Here is a 22,989-nt window from a genome sequence, read left to right as displayed (position 1 = left end):
TATTTAATTCAAATCGTAATGATAGGTACATAGGAAAGATCATTCGAATGCCATTGTATTTTCAAGCTATTCAAAGGAGTATGTAAGTGTGTGCTCCTATTTCACCATGCCTTCTGCCGATACATATCTTTGACAATTTGAGATATTTCTTCTTTTATAATTTATTTTATTATTATTTATAACTTAAGATGTCATGTGAAACATTGTATAATTTTAAACGTTGTGTAAAACAAAAACAAACTTGGCGATTAAAAAGAGTGGAGATATTGCCAGTTCTTCTCTTCCGTTCTACGTTGACTGGCATTAAATGTGAAATTAGAAGCATTTAACGTCTATTTTTTTTTGAAGTTCCTAAGTGTACAACACTGTGTTACCTATATGATTTTTGATTTTGGCTGTATGTAGAAATTACAAGTAATACCTGGACGTAAGATAAAACGTTTACCAGACACGTACACAAATAAGTTAAACAATTTCGCGCCATTTTCTCTAGACTAGAACGTAAACTTGAGATTTGGATTCATTTTACTTGAGCGCAAAGCTTTATAGATAATTTTTATTAGCAAGATTAAAATTGAGACGTATGTGTGAAATTAAAAAAAAAATACGTGCAAGAGTAACCGTTGTGTCCATTTTATAATTTATAATAGTCATAAGATCGCGATTATATAACTACCGTTTTCTGTGAATTAATTCAATTCCAAGTCTAGGATTTTCTTGTTAGTGTAAAAATTTTAGATATTTTTAATATGTCACATAGAAGTAATGTATTTAAGTATATGACTTAAATACATTACTACATTGGGTATCTTATCGTGTATTTAGGAGATCATTTTATATTATAGTTCGAGAAAAAGCTACCAACTACAGAGCTACAAATAATTAAAAAATTATTTACTTTTAGTATTTACAATTATTTAAACATAAATTATATCACATACAACACGTTTGCCAGAAACGATTTCTTATATTAAGTGCGAAGTTTTCAAAATGTTGCGAAACTAATTCTTGGATGTCCATACAGATATTTGGAGAATGAGATTGCTAAATAATTCAGCGGATTTTTGGATAAGACATACATATTAATACATATGTGTTTAATGTTTATCTGTGAGATATCTAAATCTTGAAGGATTGTGTCAAAAATATTTTCAATACATCGCCAACCTTTGTCAAGTTCGAACATAGATTTGTAGAAACATCTTACAGTTAACACTGACAATACACTAGTTTAAGAATAGAACGAGCTGTAAATGACAGATCATTATCTGTCAGTTGTCAAACCATAAACCTCTTTAGAGAATTCTTTGAGGTACCCTTAAAAACCTATGAAAATTAAATCCATTCAAAACCGCGGTGCCTATATGAGAATGTCCATTGTCTTTAAGTTTATGAAAAACTGTCAGGTTCACATTCATCCCAACTGTCACAATCGTAGTGTTCGCAGTCATAGTCTATGTCACAGGCCGCGTGTCCCGTCGCGTCTGAACTTATATCGGTTAAAGCCGCTTCCGATACTGGTTTTGACGATATGTCGAGGATCTGTAAGACAAAATGTAATTTCTAATAATAAAAAATAATAAATCAGTGGCACTACAACCTCTTTAGGTCTAGGCCTCAGATTTCTGAATCTGTTTCATGATCAATTTTTAAATCTAATAGGAAAGTAGGTGATCAGCCTCCAGTGCCTGACATACGTGGTTGACTTTTTGGGTCTAGGACATGTCGGTTTCCTCACGATGTTTTCCTTCACCGTTCGAGCAAATTGTAAATGCGCACATAGAAAGAAAGTCCATTGGTGCACAGCCGGGGATCGAACCTACGACCTCAGGTATGAGAGTCGCACGCTGGAGCCACTAGGCCAACACTGCTCGTTTTCTACTACTACTTATAAGAAAACGATAAAACTGAAACCTCTTACAACTGAAAACCTTCAATTACTAAATAAAACCAAATCCGATTAGTTACTGAGATAGTTTAAAAAAATATAAAAGCAGATAAATTGCAAGAAATCTGCTAACATTATCTACGGACGTAAGCTTTTGAAATTTTAAAATTAGTTTTGATAAAGATTTGAATAGGGATTCTTGGATATTAAAGCAAAAAGTATTTACTTACATCAGCAGAAGAACGTAAACTGTAGTTTTCAGAATGTGGGTCGTGTCGTTTTCGCTCGTCTTTTGAGATATTCTTACTCTCCGATCGCGCGGCGACTTCAGATGGATTTGAGCGTTCTGAAATTAATAATATTAGATAAATGCATTAATCTTTATAAGGTTCCGACATGATAGGAGTTAGTTACGCCATCTGGTACTATTTTACAAACTGAATAACTGCTTTTCAATAAAAATTTTTTATAATACAGACATTTATGAAAAAGAAGTGAGAGCATACAACAACGCAGTTTTTGACAATTCGGACATATTTAATACATTCTTTTGTTTTTTGTTTATATCAAAAAGTAATGAGATAAAAAAGAGCAATCTAATAACAACTTAAACAATCCAAAAAATAGCTTTAAAACCTGTATAGAGCTGTTTCTTTTAAATAATTTTACCTTTTACAAGCGGATCCAGAGCTAAAGAAACAGGAGACCCGCTTCGAGGCGACAAACTTCCGCTGAAATACATCTCTGGGTTCGCTTCGTGACGATCTGAAATAACATCTAGCTACTACACTGGAACTTATCTAAATACAAGAAAATGTTTAAAAAATGCTCTAAAATATAGCTAATAATCATAATTTCTACTATTTCTTTCTATTTATGTAGCATATGATGTATAGGCAAATTGACCATTTATTTTTTGATTCAAAACGGACTATCGATTTAATTTTAGTTAATCAATCAATAGGAAATTAAAAAAATACACTTTATTTAGAAAAAGTTAGTTGGCTTGAAAGTTACGAATCACCAAATATAGGTACGCAATTATTGAGTTATATTTATCAGATGATTTTTTTTTATATATTTTGCTATTCGAATTTTCGCGCGGTTTCTGAGAACGGGACAATTTTGCGTCCCACAGTTCAGTTCGGGGACACTAGAACTTGTAATTGGACATGGGTTACATACAGTCCCGTTCAAAACGGGACGTTTGGTCACGTTATGTACAGACCATTTATTTATCTAAACCAAATCAGTCCATACAACATTTAAACAACTTTTCCATTTTTAATAATACTGAACTGTTTTGGCTTTTATTGGATCACTATATTAAATGACTAAACATCTAAAATAGCATATGGAATAGATATTCGATATAATGCATATAATCAAAAAAAGTTTAGAAATAGGCAAATAAGATAATGGGCTAAGATTTTAAAAATCATTACTATTGTACCTATAAAAATAATAATTCCAATTTAAATATTGGGATATAAAAACTTGAGGTTTGTTTACAAGTGTAAGATTTTTAGAACGTCGACTGTCATTCTGACGTAACGACACGTAACTGACTTATAAAATTAATATTAATTTATAATGGATCGTTTGTTACATTAATGAGCCATGTTTTTTTTCCAGATTACCCCTGTGGAATAAGCATGGCGAAACATTCCTCAGACCTAAAGGGATACTCAACCAATCTAACCACGAACTCGCACGAGCTAAGGACGCTAATATTATCATTATTACGTTTCATCGGTAAATAAATTACCCAATAGGATACAAAACGTGTATCTGGTCACATCTTATTATTGCTAAAATTCATAGAAAAATAAGTCATTATAATATTATTGTAATGAATGTCGACGCTTCCGTGGACAGAAAAAATGCTACCGATGTATCTGTCTCGGAATTTTCTGTATTTTAGTTTTCTTTAAGTGAAACTTCTTTAGGCGCATGGGGGTTATTTTTTAATAATAAAATTAGCGTCACGAAGATGTGCAGCGTTTTTATCGAAGAAAATGGAGAGAGCGATTGAGACCGATTGAGAGAGTGCTAAAGGGCGAACGTATCACGAATAGCACAAATAGCCATGGAGCGAAAGTAGGGTAGCAAGAGAGAAAGACCTCGATAGAGAGAATGAGATAAAGCGAACGTCGCATCATGCATAGTGCAATGGAGCGAAAGGTGGGAGAGAGCTATAGTGTGAAAGATCGAGAGAGAGAGAGAGAGATAGAGAGAAAGGGAGATCGAGAAAAAATACACACTATCAGTTGATGCATTCGTTTAGTAGTTACATATTAGAACTTTAGATGGCAATTCTATAGCATAACGTTTTATGCAGTAAACGCAGATTTTTTATCTATTTATATTAGCATTAGCACGTATACAGTGTGTAAATAGTGTGAATATAGATATACAAATACAAGGAGTGATCATATACTAGTACATGATCATCTATTGGGGCTTCTTAGTAATAGTTAATTTACAAAAAAGTTTCACTTCTGACATGTGCACTTTGTACGCACGCACTTTTATAAAAATAAATAAAGACATTTGTGACGGATTTACATTATTAAACACTAATTCTTATAGCTACGATTTACAAAGCAAAGTGTCTGACTCCAAGCTACTAAATACAGCGCCATCTAGAAAAATATTATATTTAAATTAGTAAACTTACCACAGTCCACAATTTCATGGAAGATATACAGCGAGATATTGACTGGTTGTCTGATCCAGGCGTGAGACATCAACTGTGGCACTGTGCAGCGCTGGGATGGCTCCTTGCACAGCATCCATCTGAGCAGGTGTTCCAGATCTGTCAACGAACTTAAGACTAAGATTTGGATTGTTCTGTTGGACTACAAAGAGAACTTTTTTTTACATGAAATTTCAGTATGGAAGAAGGTTTATATTCATATAGAAACTATAATTATATACAGTCAGTGAAGCCCATTTTAAGTAAATTACAAATAACTTGCTCTAGGGGACCCCTTTCGTAACTTATATGACATATAAATACGTGTGCGTATTCGTGTGCGTTTGCGCGTATGATTGTTATATATTGGTGCGTAGGTGTGTGTTTACTTGTTTGAGAGTGTTGTGTATGAATGTATAATTTTGTATCATAACAGCCATTAAACATTCTATTTCTGTATAACTGAAGTGAAGGGTTTGAAAAAAATCATAATACTCAAAAACAGAAATTATGAAATACTTGTTTATCATTTTGTTCTACATTTTTCTTTTCTACAAACTATACTTAATTTTAATATTGTTACCATCAGATACAATTTGCGGAAATGATAATGGTCCCTGTATGGTGTCCTCAATGTCAGAGAAGGGGTTAACGAAGAACGTCAATACGTATAAAGTTATTCCCATTGACCACATCTCCAACTCGGGGCCTGCATACCTGCAAAATATAATATATAAATGAATAAATCGGGTATTAAAAAAATGGCGTGACATTTAACATCTATGCTTTAGTTTTCTTTATTTTAATAGGCCTTATAATATTAAATATATACCTATAAAAAATGAATAAATGTGGAAACAAATAAATTAAAGTAGAATAACACGAAAACGTTTATTTATCAAGTAAGTTTCAATCGAGAAAAATAAAATAAAATGCATGGAACCACCTAAAAACCAGTATTATTTTTATATAATTGTAATGCCTGTGTTACTATAGGTTAATTTGCAGGAGTAAAATTTAATTCACTACAAACATAATATACAATTTGTTTCCTAGTATAGATTTTTACTACAACATCAGGCCCTAAAGAGATAGCTTCCTAGTTAAAGTGCATATTGTTCCTATAGTAATTTCCTACCCTTGTGAAAATGCATATACAGTGGATTTATCGTATACCGACTATGTAGGGAACACTCTAATTTAATTATATCCGGAAGTCGTTACAGACAATGGTTAGAACAAAGACGTACATATGTATTAGTTAAAATTAATAAATTATTGAAAACAAAAATTTATCACAAATTTAAATCTGACTCCGACTTAGGTAGTCGGAGTCACCTACTTAGGTTATATCTGTAAACAAAAGATAAAACGTCTCTACAGTTGATGAATATCTGTGTAAATAATGTAAACAAAAGATGAGAAATGTTTGTGAAAGATATAAACGTTTGTGTCTTTGGCACAATATCTACATCACATTAATGTTGTAATTTGTACTAAAGTCTGCTTTAAATTTAAGTGACTTTTATCATTTATATTTGTCATTGTAGGTACAACCAAGGTTCACCATTAATGAAATCTACTATTTTAAATAATCTATTAATACATACTTATTCCCAGCTAACACCTCCGGGCTACAATACTCTGTGGTTCCATAGAACGTAGAGAATAGAGTGTCTTTGCTCATGAATGTTGCTGAGCCGAAGTCTATGAGCTTCACATGGAACTTGTTGTCTATGATCACGTTCTCGTCTTTTATATCTCGGTGTAGGATGTTTAATGAATGTAGGTATTCTACTGCTTGGCCGATCTGAAGGTTAAAAAGTATAGTATACTATTATATAATATCTTATAGAATATATGAAGAGATTAATAATACATATGTTTCATGGTCGAATCAACTAAATAATGGGAGTTACGCCCCAAGAGTATAATAGGCAGACGTAGGCACCCCCTTCAACTGTTACATTGTAGTCATTCTTACATAGCAATTAAAATTTCATTATTTCGCTTATATTCTACTGTTGTACGCGAGTGATTTATATAGAGTAAAACTATAATCCTCTATTATTTATAGCACCTCAATGGCCCAGGAAACGTACATGATCATTTGTCAATCTCATAGGCAAGTAGGTGATCAGAACACAGTCATAGGTGACTGACACACGGCATTGACTTTTTGAGTTAAAGAAAAGCCGGTTTCCTCACGATTTTTTCCTTCACTTTTCGAACGAATGTTAGATGCGCATATAAAAAAGTCCATTGGTGCACAGTCAGAGATCGAAGCTACGATCTGAGAGTGGCACGCTTAAGCTACCAGGCCAACATTGCTCATTCATCTGCAGAGATTAGTAGTTATACATTAAAAATAGATATATTTATACATATGATGTCATGCAAATTTCATTAACCACCCGTCGTCATGAGATTTGTATATTATTATAAACTAATAAAAAAATCCTGGAAATGTATAAAAGATATGTTGTCTATATGTTACCTGTCGAAATATATAAGACAGCAGCGGCTCATCAAGTCTTGGTCTTCTCTCGATGAACTCAAATAAGTCCATACCAGCCCCATGTTTCTCCATCACCATTTGAAAGTATTTATCATTCTCGTACATATCTATAACGCTTACCTGACAAAGAATATATAATAATAGCTTAGTTAAGCAACCAGATTCTCTTAAATTATTCTCATTAGATCTTTATTTATTAAAGTCTACCACAATATATATTGTTATATTCATCGTATATGTTAGAAGATATCTCTAAAATACATGACAATTATGTAGTATACAACATATATTACAAAAAAAACTTGATATATATATATACATATATGTATACACTATATACATTTGGTTTTATTCAATACATTGGTGGCTTTCTAATGATGTTTGTAAGCCTTACTGACTTACGTATTTTACAAGCCTAAATAGAAATTAAATGTATATGGAATCACTGTGTTTCTTTAGAGAAATGCTTGTTAAGTTATCATTATTCATATATGTATAATGTTAATTTATTTATGATTTAATTTGTTTCAGACGTCGTGTGTCGAGGTGATACGGATATCGTAGTCTACCTCGACGTACGACGATAAACCTTTATCAATGAAATCAAACTTTATTAATTACTACTTACTATATTAGGATGTTTCAGGGTCATTAGCAGACTCAGCTCCAATGGAACCTTCCTCCCATCTGGCCCATCGACCCAAAATTGAGCGCCCACTTTCTCTTTAAGTATAAATTTGGCAACTGCTAGAAGTCGATCGGATCTACGATATGCCATTTTGACGCACCCGTACGCACCTTTACCTGTGAAAGTATTTTGTATAATAAGATGGATATATGAAACACAAATATTATTATAATATTATTTGGTTAAAGTTACACGTTATCCCGCATAAATATATTTTTTTCTCACTGCAGAGCGGTTAAAAAAATATAAAGTGTCTTAATGAAAAGATATATACAACTTTTAATAATTACTTTTTAAAAAACAATTGTATTTATTACGAAAAGCAAACATAAAACTTTCTCCATTTTATTTCATTTTAAAATGATCATATTAAGTATTAACACAGTGTCAATACACACACAATAACAATATTCATTATATTATATAATTATTATTAGTAAAAATACATCAGCTCTTCGCAAAAATGTTTTGAACACATACACACCATCACACAACACAGGCAAATTAGGCTTATTTAAATAAATTGAATCACACTTAGTTCAATGTATTGTATACTTTTTGTTTGTTTGTTCCCTTTTGTTAATCTTTTTGTAATAAAATGTATGATGTATTCCATGTTTGGCTATATTTTCAGTGTATTTATTTGTAATTATATATAATTTATGTTAGCTGTAGGATTATGAAATAAATAAATTAAACTGTTAAACAAAAGTAACCTACTGTTAGTAAATAAGAACGCACTTATATACATACATATTCAAGATATATAATATGTTTAAAGAAAAACACTTTTTTAACGGATTATAGTTATGTATTATTATATTTAAACTTATAATTATTTGTACATAATTTTAAATTTAAACCGACGTTTCGCGTGCTTTACAGCGTGCGTGGTCAATTTAAAATTATGTACAAATAATTATAAGTTTAAATATAATAATACATAACTATAATCCGTTAAAAAAGTGTTTTTCTTTAAATGTGTAAAAGTTATGTAAATAAAAGACAATACTATATATAATATGTCTATATAAATCCTAAGATAATTCACACAATGAAAGTGTGCATTGAGATAAATTTAATTATATAAAATAACAAACTTTACCAATTTGTTTGAGTGTCACATAATGTTTGCTGTACTCTCCGGCCACTTGTTCCTCACCGCATTGACTCATCAGAGACATCGAGTGAGGCCTACTGCTTGCAGATTTGTTGCCCTGTGGAGGAACAAACTTGAAGTAGGCTTCACTAAGTTAATTTGGATTAAACATAAACACGCCAACTGATAAATAAAAATGTTGCAGAACTGATCTGCTTACGTTGCCTATTCGAGACACACATTTAAACCATAGTCTTCTAAGGTTCTTTTGTAAGGATTTTTCAATTATTTTAATATCTACCTATACCTCTAATACATTACAGGATAGTATACATTAAGTATATATAATTTAAATATTTTAAAATATTCATATTGAAAAATATTATAAGAATTTCAAATATTTATATTTTTTAATATAGTTATATTATAAAGAGGAAAGATTTGTATGTATGTTTATAACGAATTGGCTGGCACTGGACTGGTTTTAAAAAATTCTTTCACCAGTTCAATACTACACTGATAATATAGGTTATTTTATTACCGTAAAAAAAATAAGGTACCCTACCAAAACAATAATGTTACCCAAGGTGTAAAAAAATGCTCAAAACTTTCATCACATGCGCTGCGAAAAACTATTTAAGATAGAACAAAACATGTTCCATAATATTAAAGAACATATCAATATAGCTTAAATTATTTGTTAAGTTTTTCGCCAACACCAAAAACATTAAGATTTTTTTTTCATAGAACAAACCAGCTATATACAGGCTCACCATACCGCTGCCCATGGATATACCACAGGGCTCGCAAGTATGTTGATGGTATTTCAAGATGCAGAGTAACCCCACCCCACATCTCTACGCAACGCCATGGGATCAAGCCGCAAATCAAAGTAATAAATTACGTATACGTATACGTACAAGAACGAGCGAGTTATCCGCCGTAGAGTTAAGACTGGACGCGAGTGTCGCGTGTCGTGGCGCATCTTCTCGTCTTACGCCCAGCCATACGCAACAAACGCTCCTTCCACTTGCCAACTGCAGACTTGAAACTGTGTATACTACACCTGGAAAAATAAATATTCACATTTGTGTTTTTTGTATGTACGTTTGTAATTTTTTCACACAAAAACTACTGGACAGATAAAAAAAAACCTCTTTCATGATAAGGTAGGTGCAACTCTAACTCTAAATATAGAGATCCTTACAAAATTAAATAGTCATATATTTAATTTTGTTTCTCCTATTACTACTACTACATAGCGGTAACGACCGCTCTGTGTAGAGCGTACCGGATAAGAAGAGAAGTCTCATTGCTAGTATATAATAATAACATTTAATTCATTAAATAGGAGAAAGAATAAAAGAATACAATCTTATTGCTATAAGCAGTTTCCCCCCTATACTATTAATAACATTAATCAATCTATAATCATATAATTAATAAGAATATCTTACCTAATTCCGTACCGTCCTTGTGCAATACAACGCCCTTATAGGTCCCATCCTTGTGTCTATAATCAGTTTCATATTCGGGCCTGTTGTGTCGCGAGTGCGTGGGCGTAGACGTTGTCACGTGACTACGTACTGCACGCTTCACAACGCACGGAGAACCGGGAGGTTCCTCTGCAACATTTCATACAAATATTATGCTTTTTCCATTTACTTCTTTAAACTATTATTGAAGTATTTTGTTAAGCTTTATTGAACTGCTGACTGAAGTATAGTATCTGATATTATATGGAAAAGAAACGAAACTATTCTTACAAAACTGATAACTGTTTTGTCTTTATTGATGATTCTTTAAAAATACGTATGTAATATTATAGTTTATAAAGAAATCCGTTCATATCAAATTTATTGAAACAATTAATATTTTAAGAGCATCGGCCTAGTGATTTAAGCGTGGAATTGTTATCCCTGAGGTCGTAGGTTCGATCTCGACCACCGGACTTTCTGTATACATATACATTTAACATTCCATTTACCATTTAACATTCGATGAAGGAAAATATCGTTAGGATACCGGTGTACGCCTAAAGTATAAACGGCGTATGTCAGTCACAGGAGGCTGATTAGCTACTTGCCTATTAGTTTGACAAGATACCATGATACAATAACTGAGTCCTAGACTTAAAGCGGTTGTTATCTGTCGACTTTTATTGAAATATTTATGATAACCATAATCACGGTAAATAATTACCAATACCTATAAGTGAAGTTTAAAAAGGAAATAGAAAATTGTAAGTTTAACATAATTACACAGGTTAAGCAACGCCTGATTTTGTACTCTATCAGACTTAATTCTTTAAATATTGGATGCTATACTATGAAAAATTAGAAGAAAATATCTGAAAAGCGAAACATACCTTCAAATTTCTTCCTTGGCGCTGATTCCGTCTGCGTCTCAAGATCGATATCATTGCTCAGGCTATCAACGCTTTCGGTTCCATTATGGCGCGGAAGTTCTTCAATCTCACAACCAGATGGCGGCATCTCATTAATCGGCGTCAAAAAGTCCGCACTAGTTTCATTGGAGTCACAAAAGTCAATTGAGATACTGCTCCTGTCTTCCTTCCCGGACTTCTTTTTGGTGTCAAACGACAATCTAAATTGATCATTTCTTATCCTGGGTGATGTACCGGTAGGCGTGACTTCCTGCGAATGCTGAGATGTGTAGTAGATCGAATCGGATTTTTCCGAAGCCTTTCCCGTTTTCACATTATGCTCCGACCGGAGTATATTTTCCGATCGCGATTTTGAAATCGAGTGGGAGTAGTTCTCATCCTCGATTGACATACCGGACATGCCGGAAGTGACGTCAGGCAGCGCTGAAGTGTCATTTCGTTGTTCTGTGGTACTCAGGCTTGAGACCATGTCTTGTGTGGGTGTTGGGGTGTGTGTGATTAAACTGCTGGATTTGTCAAGACAGAGAGCGCTGGAGGATTTTTCTCTATTGGTAGAAAGAAGTGACGGTTGTACGTTTAGTGACATGCAGGCGGATTTCTGGCTTCCATTAAATGCTCCACATGAATCATCGTCTGTGTCTGAGCCTAAAAGTTGGATCGATCATAAAAAAAATAATGATTTCATGATATAGATTAAGTCGTTAACTGCCTTATCATTTTCGAGCGATCTATTCCAGGCGTCCACGCAAGAAGTTCTAAGCTACATAATGTACAGGTATATAAAATTGAACAAAACCAAACAAAATATAATATGTAAAAAATAATGTACACAGTTTTATTTATTTTAACAATTATTTCTATTCAAAAATTATTCTGAAAACTTTTAGCGTATAAACCCAATTACATACAGGTTATCAGATTACAGACTACCCTCATAATTTGTGTGGGTAGGTAGTGTTTTCACGAATTTCGTTCTTTCTTGATATAAATTAATGTGACTACAAAAGTTAACATACCCGAGCCATCATCATTATTCACAGGAGACAGGGTCATATTCCTATTTGTATCTTGAATCTTGATCAAATCGCATTCCCTACAAAAGTTCTGTATGACATCTTCAATATGATGTCCGATTACTTCCGATAGCGATTTTCCGAATGTCAATTGTGCAAAATGCTGGTTGCAAGCCGTTATTATACCGGACTCGTCCACCACTAGAAGTCCACTTACGTTGTATGTAACCTGTAAAAGGTGTTATAAAATATATTTATTTTGGAATATAAGATGGTATTACTTAGTACGTCATTAAATATGAATCTGTAGGCATCTCTACTCATCGGCAAAGAAGACAGAGGGTGTAGGCCGAGAGAAAAAGCCGGCGTAAAAAACTCTCGGTACCTTTTAAAATCGTCATAAAATTATTAACTTTTTCGAAACAGTTGCGTTTTATATTTGTGTTGTTGTACGTATGTATTATTGGTAAAATATAAACTTACCCTAACATTAACTTCAAATATAGGTCGATCTTTTGGCTTCATACTGTCTGTTTTAGAAATCCAAAGGCAAAGAGGAAACGAACATCCATCTAATGTCCTACCTAAAAAAAGAACTATTACTAACAAAGTTGCTAGAGTAGTTTGACCTTGTGGCTTGAACGTGCGACAATCATTCCTGAGAACGTAGGTTCGGACTCCAGCTGTGCACCAATGGACTATTCAATGTGCGTATAAAAGGTCAAAGGACACATATCAACTCGGAAAGGCATCGTCACCGTATCACCTCGAGCCATGCGGTATTGTTTGTATGAAACTCCCTACGCACACTAATCGGAATCGTAACGTAATCGCCTCGCCTCGGAACAGGCTCCGAAACGTGATGCGGTGCGTGGTCAACTTCCACTTCCTGCGCTTGCAGCTCTCCGTACCCGAACTCACGTGTCCTCGTCCACCCTTGTCTGTCCCAAGACATTCCTGCATTCCTGAAATGGATCCGTAAGCGCGGCGTTGCCTTAGCCAAGTTGACGTACGTATACGCTACGCTTATACGCTTTGGTTACGTGCATACGTTAGGTTGACGCCTGGTTGATGGCGAGGCGAACGGCGATATGATCCCTTTGTTGTCCCTGAGTTGATATGTGTGCTTTGACCTTTAACAAACGCTCGGTGAAAGAAACCGGCATGCTTTAGATCCAACTACAAGGCTGAAAACCTACTTACTTATTTAAACCCCGGAATCATACAGAAATCTCAGGCCAAGACTGTAAGTACCAACGATTTCTTATATCCGAATTTGTATAGCATATCTTACCAGTAGCCTTCTGCTTGGCCAATGCCTTAGGTATAGCAAGATCATAAGGCGGCAACTGTATTGAAGGAATGAGAGAACCTATAGGCAATCCCACGAGCTTCTCACACGACTCCGCTTGGAACAAAAGTCCTGCATCAGCGCCTACACAACTTATTATTGTCCCAGTGTCTGCGTCTATGGTGAACTGGAAAGTAATATTTTTGCTAATTCTTATACTCTAATTTAAAAGTAATAATAATATTTGATGTGAATAAAACATTGTCCATAATCTCATCTGTCAATGCCTGGATGGATTCATTCGAGTTTCTTCATCACTAAAAACTTTAGTAAAAGTTTGAAATCTAAAAAATCCATCCCAACATTATGGCGATTAAAAATGGAATAACAACATTTTTTAAATTGGTCTGTACTGTTTGCTCAATTGTTTTGGTAGCAATTAATATTACTTTATTATACATACCAAAACATTTTTGCAGCTGACAGGCTCTGCAACAACCAAACATGGGCCATCAGCATCCAACTGTCGGATCCAAAGTGATACTTGTATTGCAGTTCCATCTTTTGAAAGTAATTCCACTACCTGGGTACAGAACAAAACTATGTATCGTAAAATTTCAGGTGAGCCTCCTGCCCATTTGCCCCGTTCTATATATATAAAAAAAATCTAGTTGGTTGCATCGTAATAATATGTGCTTTACCCAAAATACTATAAAAAAAATTAATAATCATCTCTTTGATTATCTTCTATTATCTTTTAGTTGTTGTTGTTGTGATTATTAATAATTACCTATTTGTAATTAATTTCATGTATATGAAGTGCATAAAATAAATATTTTTTTAATGTTTAATAGCTGTTCACTAACTAATCTATAATATATATATATATGAAATGTGTTTGAGTGGAGCACAAATACACAAATCAGGCAGGCAGATGGCCCTGCAGTCGGTACTTTAATAAATGTGTTTAATATCCTGATTGCTTGAAATATCATGTAGAACAACATCTGACGGGTCAGATTATAGTGAATTGAATGAAATGAAATGAGCATTTTAGCTTAAAAATTACTCACTTTACCACCTAGCAACACCGCTGTACCATCTTCAGAAGTGTCTCCATCTTCTGCATGTAAACTGAACTTTTTTTGATTTGACCTATTGTGTAGTAAGTCAGAGAAACACAGATCACAAAGTTCACCAGAAGAATATCCTAGAAGTGAGCATGCCTTGTTGTTTACAATAAGAATCTGGGGACAAAATTTATCAGGATAATATATTGTTCTCAGGCATATGATAGCAATTTTGTCTGTGTTATTGTGTTATTGTCCATGGGCGGCAATATCACTTAACATCCGATGAGCCTTGTGTTTGTTTGCCCCTGTTCTATAAAAAGTGTAATGTATAAAAAAAAAAAAATATATATATTTTTAATCTATAGTATAAGTAGAATAAAAACAATTTTTTATTCTACTTTAATGTAACACAAACATTTCTAACCATATTTACCTGACAATATAACAAATATTACTCTATTAGTTAGTTCAAAAGACTATTTAATCTCTAGAATTTAATGAGACTAAATTGAAGTTGAATATATAATAAACATGTTTATAAAAGTCTCTTATATAAGTTTAAGGTAACTGATTGTATGCTGAACTGATTTAACACTAACCTTTGATGTATTAGGCTCAATTGTAAAGACGGCTTTATTAGTTATATGTTGCTGTAGCCGGTCAGTTTGAGACTGTGCTGGTGAGCTGGTTACATCTCCTGACGCTAATGATGTATTAAAACGTAGGCCATTGGGCCCATCAACTACAAAAAGTCCCTTTGTTAGACTTACCAAGTTCAATATAATATTTAAAGTTGTGTAAATAAAAATTCATAACATACACAAAAGATACTACAGTTTGGTATATCTACTTGCTTTATTTGTAAGCCAACTATCTTATTTATAATCCCTCCTGCATAATATTTTCCTTTAAAATCATTAAATTAAGAAAACCAGAAAGAAAGTAAGAAATACCTCTAACTAAATCAACAGATGTTTTAACTTTTGTTGGTGTTTCCAAATCCATTTTTATGGATCTAATATGGTGTTTTAGTCTTGGAAAACTTTGATTGCCCTCAAATGAGCAGTTACTCCAAACATTTTGATATTTCTTTTGTGCTTTGACGGTCCTAAAAATAGCACCATGTAATTTAAATATTAAAATATAAAATTATAAGACACTTGAATCCTTTGTCTATGAGTATATATTTTGAATTTTTTTCTTATCCTTTATAATTGTGCTATTTGTTCAACTAATTTCCTAGACTGTAACATACCTGCATCTATTATCAATATCCAAACACTTTTCAGGTGTAGAAAATCTTCGATTTTCATTTGTTATTGCAGCTACAAACCGAGGTTTCTAAAAAAATCCTTAGTTACGTCAAAGCTTACTAGAATCTTATTAAAACTGTATATTATGATCCACTTACAGTTTTAGGAGTTATATTTAAATGTTCCGGAGAATAAAAATCCACAAATCTTCCCAAACGTGGTTTAATAGGTGTTACGTTTGGCGTAGCTGCAGCAGACGCGCAAGACACACTAAAAGAATATAAATACTGAATATGAATAGTTCACTGGGTCAACTACTTCTATAAATAAACACAGTAAAAGTACTGCTAGTTATGATTTATTTACATCCTTCAAACATGTTGTTGAAGGAAAATCGATAATCTACAGCGCGCATGTCTTAAATACAAAAACAATGTACTAACAACATTTTAACTCACCGATTGTAATTAAGAAGCGCTGACTCCATTGGTAACAACAATAGACGTACTTTAATTATTTGGTAAAAACCATAAATTGTTTGCGTTGGAGTTGAATTATAACTATTCTTTAATATGTTTATGAAAATGGCAAATAACCGTCTAAATTCAAATAATATTTGAAATCAGCTGCTATTTGCTAATGTCAATTGAATAGTTGTCAAACATTATTGTTTTTGTAAGCGTGGTCAAATTTATTGGGCATTTTACAATTAAATTTCATTTTAAACTAAAATATCATTTAATTATGATTTATAATATATGTAGGTAATACATTACGTATATGTTCCTCGGAAAAAATAAAATAATTAATATCATTCAATAGTATTGTAGATAGCGCTGCCTCCAATTTCTGACAACAGACAAACTCCGTACGTAATGTTACGTAGAATTCCAAAAGAAATTACTTGTTTTGCTTTACTTTAGAAAAGCGCCATCTCTTAGTTCCACAAACTGAATGTTTTATGTAAAATTGCATATAAAACTCACCCATAGAAAATTATTAACTGACTGGCTGTAATTATTGATGATGACATGTTTGAAAAAAAAAACAAAATGATTACGAATTTAATATTTAAATATAATTTCCACTCTCAGTCTTGAACTGGGTCCAATCTTTGAACATGTTTCAACTTTTTACTAACACTTTCGACTGGGAGCGTGGCGTCTCCTGTAATCCGGCTACTCGGAGGTCTGGTACAGAGGATGGTTTGAGGTCGGGAGTCCTGGTGCTGAGTGGCCCATGTTGACTGGACGTCCACACTAAGCCTGGTATTAATATGGACCCCCCGGAGGAGTCTGGGGGGTGCAGGTTCATTAAGGAGGGGCGAACCGGGCCAGGGGGGAAACCCAGCAGCCAAAAGTCCCCGTATCGAGCAGTAGTGGGATAGCGGCCGGGAGTGGGCGCTTAGTATCAGCCCGACCAATACAACCAGACCTGTTCCTTTTGCCAATTTTATCTCAAAGATTATTTAATTTATCGTTAAGAATTTAAATACTTTATTTTACGAGTAACGAACTTAAGACTAACTGAACTCGAGAGTATTTCATAACTCTCGATGGATTTTTTTATGCAAAAGCTATAAATAAAGCTGATATAATATAGCTATAGATATTATTATAATATAATGTATAGATTATATTGTTGGGAAATAATGACTCCATTGAAATATTAGCCTCAGCTTATATATTACATATAAATACTTCAAAATCTTTTTATTATCTGTTTAATATAATACCACTTCAAATAATCATTTAAATAATGGTTTATGAAACCTATTATAATCACACTACTGCTAACATTACTTTGAATTATATAAAAAAGCGCTCTTTATGAAAATATCATAGCAATCAATTTGTATTTATTCATATGACTAAAATTAGCCTAGAGAATTTCAAAATTTCGCAGTACTCTTTAAACTGACAAGAATAAAGTAGGTACAAATAATGTAGGTTCACCACATAATTGCGTTCCGGTTATAACGCGTACTTTCAAAACTCAAGGTCTACTGCAGTCCTTTCAATGTATCACGTTATTACGCCCATTTGGACCTTATTTAGGCATTTATTAACTTTTCTTTTGTCTTATTTAAGTTCATATCCGTGTATAGAAACTGAGAATGGGAACAGGGTGCAAGAGCGCCTCGTTTTTTAAAGAAAAATTAATATAAAACTGTAGGCGCCTTAGGTAGGCGTTACTTTTAATTGATCATCAGCTGATCGACATATTTCGTATCAAATAAAAAAAATTGTAATTCCTCACGGATTAACCTGATTTAAGTCGTAAGGTGATGTTATATAACCTCCCTCGATAAATGGACTTTTTTATTTGAAGGCTAATGGGCAGGAACCTTATCTGATGTTAAGTAATACCACCACCCATGGACACTCACGTAACGGAAAGTTCGCAAGGGTTGTCGGCCTTTTAAGAATTATTGGTACGATCTTTTCTGGGAGAGTCGAGTTGGTTCAAAAAGTTGTTCAGTGAGCAGCTGGTTCCACATAGTGGTGCTGCGAAGCAAGCCTTAAGAAACAGTCAGTTGTGGACTAAGTTCTTCAGCATAATATTAAAAAAGTATATATTAAGTATATTATTAACAAAATTAATAAATACATCTTAATTCTACAAGTAGATATTAACCTTTCAAATCACTGGGTCAGCTTTGGATTTACGAATAAGGCAATACTATTAGTAAGAAAAAACAGAATGCTAAAAATACTTTACACACATATCTAGGTGGTTTCATGGTACAAAGTAGTCATAAATAAGATTTGCCAAACTCTTTTGATTTGTGTTGTTGTTGTTTGTGTGTTTAATTTAAGCGATTCTGAATACTGTGGTCGTGCGTTTGACGTCGTCTCGGGTGACGAAGGAAAAGTTTGTGAGGAAATACTTTACGCCCAAATAATGTCGGATGCAATAGGCCCTTTCACTCGCTAAAATTGTACCAAAACTGATAGTAATATTTATATATCATTGAATGATTCCGTTCGGTTTACAGATTGTTACGGACTGATCATCACACGTTAAAATAAAATTCAAATTCAATCACTACTTTAATTTCGTTGCATAAAGGTGTACGGTAATCGTAATACGTACTTTGGTCGTATCGCCCGTCGCGGACCAGTTAACCTTTCTAATCCTTCCAAGTCTTTTTCCAGGTTTGATGCGTTCATGTTCCCCACCCAGATTTTGCTTCAATCTATTTAAAATTATATATCTACCCTCAATCATACATCTACCCTCAGCGAGATAACTAGATCTATAGGTATATTGATTCAGAAATAACATTGCTCATTTCCTCCAAATTACTTGTTGGTATTGATTTTGTAAAGGTTGAATATAATAAATGAGAGTATTGTTAATACCTTATCTTTTAGTTTGTATAAATACAATGTGTGTAGAAGCATTATTAAAGCTAACAATATTACAATTGCAACAATCTGATAATAGGAATACATTGTGTTTTGTACTAAGGCGGTATCGTAATTAGTATAGCCTTATTGTAAGGTCAACAAATCTTAAAGTTAACCTCGTTGTCCAATGTCTGTGGTTCTATTATGACTGACAAACTATAACGCTGAAGTATACGAAGTGTCTTAGTTCAAAATATTCGTATGAAAAATGTGACCGCGACCTTGCCAGCGCGAAACGTTTTAATATGCAATGTAACGTATGTAAATGTTTGAAAACATTATATACAGATATTTATTGGAAAAAATAAACCTTACGGTACAAAATTAACCTCATTTCTGAGCACTGTATAATGACTCACAAAACAGTGTTTCCCATGGAAATCCACGTAGTTTACGATTCAATATATTTAATAAAAAAATCTGTTTTTCTTTTTAATTGTCTTTGGATTTTTATTGGCTTGTCAGATCTCTATGGACTAAAAACTAGAATACTCACCAAGGAGATTTTTCTATAATATTTTATTTTTCTTCTCACATTAGGGGCTAAACGTCTGAATCATATCTATTATGTAGGATGCATGTTGATATAGCAAGTTATAAAACTACCGTGACATTAACGGAAATCCTCGACTAACACCGGATTAAACGTTTTACAATCGGTAAATTCGACGTAAAATGTCGCCATAACCTTCAGACTCAATCGCTAGAGACGTCAGATCCGTCCGAATTACGAAGTCGATAATGTGTTAGGATTTTAATCCAAGTAAATATACATTAATGAGCACCGGAGTGCTTATTATGGCTAAGCTATATTTAAAGCATCCATTATAATCTTTGATGTAGAACATGGTATAATTAGAGTGGAATTTTAAGGACAGTGAAATATTAAATTCAAGGTCTGCAGACTTTTTTAACTGGATTTCTACACACTTTTAACCTAGCTACATGAAATATTATTTGGTAATACCAGACATTAATGTTCTGTTGTTAATTTGTATCGTTTATTACCTTGCTATTTAATTAAGCGATTTTTCAATTGTCTGAAAGCGTTATGAAAGAACAAGCGACTTAAATAAGTTTTCATTAATCTCAGTACGAAACAAAAAGTAACCTTGATCGATTTAATTTTGACATAGCGATCGATTCAATCGATCATTGACACGGCGTGCACAATCGATATTGCATACCTAACGACGAAAATTAATCGTGCTAGGATTGACATTGACAGTATTGTTTGCTCGCCCCGGATTTAAGAACTTCGGTTCAAGATCATTGCATTATAAGCAAATTTTTATCATAATATTTGAAGGTTTAAAATTTAAATTTCATACTCTAGTTATTTGTTGCGCAATCACTAACTTTAAATTACCTCTGAACTCGACACACAATTGTCAACATTTAAGGTTAGATGATAGTTTTATTTAAGCGGATAAGGCTCCGCTGTTACCGCATCCCGCATAAGGCGATTGTTGGTGGCAGCTTGGGGTTTTAGTGGGTATGCACAATGGCGAGTCCCACATAACCCTTCTGCACCAAGCAGTCGCGCCGCGGAGGGGTATGCGAAATGCATTTCCCATACCCCTCTAGTAAAAAAAAGTACTAGTAAAAAAAATAGTTTTATTTGAGGAATTAGAATATCAGTGACATGGCAAGTCTGTTGAAATCAGCCTTCTGTTCAATGAAGGGTTGTGAAATATTATATTCGTTGAATAACTTTATTATCGTGTGTTACCTATTGTTATGTTTATCGTGTAATGCAGTTTTCATAGGTGTGATAATTGACATAACCTTTTCTAGCAGGTCATATTTACAATGTCACGATATTATGATTCAATTGTTTTCGCCTTCGAAACAATTGACAGTGCCGTGTTATTATTGAAATAAAAAAGTTAATAGATAAAGCAAATTAACTTAATTAAATATGCTATAAACTACACGTGTTTTATTTCACGGCACAATGTTCACTAAATTATTTTTAAAATGATAAGCATTTAGATTAGATTATTATATAATACAGTCTGTCTGGCTCTGCAAAAGTCTTTTTTTAATCTTGTAAATAATATATAATTAGAAATTGTTCCTTTTTGGTAGTATAAAAAGAATCAAGCAAGGCACCTAATGATGAATAAAGACTGCAATCCTCGCTACAATGTTGAGTTTTCATAACGTGCGATACCAATGTGATATCAGAGATATTACTAACCTACCTCAAAATTCCATACAGTAATTTTCCTTTCAAAGTTAATTTATTAATGATTAAATCGCTTAACTAAAATTTTACGAGTAAGGCCCTATACACGTTCCGCTGTTAGTAAAAAACTACAACTATTTTCAAAACAATATCATATCTGATAAAGCTCCATCCATGACCCCTTCTCTGGATCCGCCCTTGCATCTAACAGAATAACAGTATTACAGCACAAATAATTAAAACATAATTACCATATAACAATGATAATATCCAAATATGTTACATTACAAAAGAACCAATTCTATTGTTAACATGTCAATAATTTTTTTTGCAATACATTGTTTCACTTCCCATACATAAGATAATAATAATGGTTATATTCAAGTTGACGAGAAGGTGTTTAGTCTGACTTTGGGTTGGTCTATCGGATTATTTGTAAGAACTTATATAGGAATGCAGAGTCACTGGGCCGGGTTGGGATATATATATAATTCGTAAACTCCAAGGAGAGGATCCCATCTCATACCACATGTACGAATCCTAGCACCAATAGAGATTTATTTATGTGCAACATTCTTGCGGAAATGTGTAAGATCTAAAATTTGTAGATACAGAAGCTATCGCCTATTTGGATAATAAAAAAAATCAGTGGCGCTACAACCTCTTTAGGTCTTGGCCTCAGATTTTGAATCTGTTTCATGATCATTTTTAAATCTAATACCGATTAGGTGATCAGCCTCCAGTGCCTGATACGCGTCGTCGACTTTTTGGATCTATGCCGGGGATGGAACCTACGACCTCGCGTATGAGAATCGCACGCTGAAGCCACTAGGCCAACACTGCTATTTGGATATTGAGACAAAATGATTCAGAAAGCAGATACGGAAATCAGCGATACTAATTGGTAACGATAGGTTTTATATGCAATTTCTAAGTAGTACTATTTATGCCTGTTATGCTAATTCAACAGATTTACAGATACCAAATATACTAGATGGATTTTGGTCTAGTTATCAATCTAAAAGAGGACTTGCTTTGAATTATCTACAATGATTGCGTAGAAGTTCATTTTGACATCTGTATTATATTTCAAATGTTTTTGCAAGTTCCGAGCACAGTGAATGGCGAACCTTGGTGAATATGTACCTACAGTAAATTAATGTGACTATTCTTATAGATGTATTAATATAAGCCGTGGTTATATACTGTTATTGTAAGATTAAAGAGATAAGGTTGGAAAATTTATTATAAACAACAAACACTCTGTGGTTTTTACGAAGCAAAAAAAAAAAGTTTGATATGGTTTAAATAAAGCAACTTCAACGTATAAAAACATGAGTTTATTACATAATTAACATTACACGATCATACAACTGTTACTTTATATTACTAAGTCGTTTAAAAGTTGCAATTTATTGCTGAGAAGTTGGTATTTGCTTTCGTTGTTTTTTTTTTAA

At 33.2% G+C, this 22,989-nt stretch overlaps 1 protein-coding gene across 2 annotated transcripts; it reads right to left on the bottom strand.

Annotated features, from left to right (window-relative positions):
- Positions 1 to 269: 269 nt before the first annotated feature.
- On the bottom strand, positions 270 to 16,516 carry LOC110993125 (PAS domain-containing serine/threonine-protein kinase). 2 transcript variants are annotated; one of them, XM_045632726.1, is made up of 22 exons: positions 16,387 to 16,516; positions 16,087 to 16,198; positions 15,931 to 16,016; positions 15,629 to 15,783; positions 15,275 to 15,417; positions 14,676 to 14,849; positions 14,066 to 14,185; positions 13,606 to 13,789; positions 12,795 to 12,895; positions 12,315 to 12,540; positions 11,260 to 11,943; positions 10,349 to 10,516; positions 9,812 to 9,957; positions 8,898 to 9,009; positions 7,733 to 7,908; positions 7,084 to 7,224; positions 6,197 to 6,396; positions 5,170 to 5,303; positions 4,569 to 4,706; positions 2,558 to 2,653; positions 2,119 to 2,234; positions 270 to 1,542 (listed from the first exon to the last, which is right to left on the bottom strand). In XM_045632726.1, the coding sequence occupies exons 1-22, from the start codon at positions 16,413 to 16,415 to the stop codon at positions 1,390 to 1,392; spliced, it is 3,594 nt and encodes a 1,197-aa protein (XP_045488682.1). In that variant the 5' UTR covers positions 16,416 to 16,516; the 3' UTR covers positions 270 to 1,389. The 2 variants fall into 2 exon arrangements, with proteins under 2 accessions (XP_045488682.1, XP_045488683.1); XM_045632727.1 differs by lacking the exons at positions 15,629 to 15,783; positions 16,387 to 16,516 and having other exon boundaries at positions 16,087 to 16,195.
- Positions 16,517 to 22,989: the final 6,473 nt, after the last annotated feature.

Source organism: Pieris rapae, chromosome 20 (genome assembly GCF_905147795.1).
Source record: "Pieris rapae chromosome 20, ilPieRapa1.1, whole genome shotgun sequence".
Taxonomy (NCBI): Eukaryota; Metazoa; Arthropoda; class Insecta; order Lepidoptera; family Pieridae; genus Pieris; species Pieris rapae.
The sequence above is the reverse complement of the archived record's forward strand: the minus strand, read 5'-3'. Positions and strand labels throughout refer to the sequence as shown.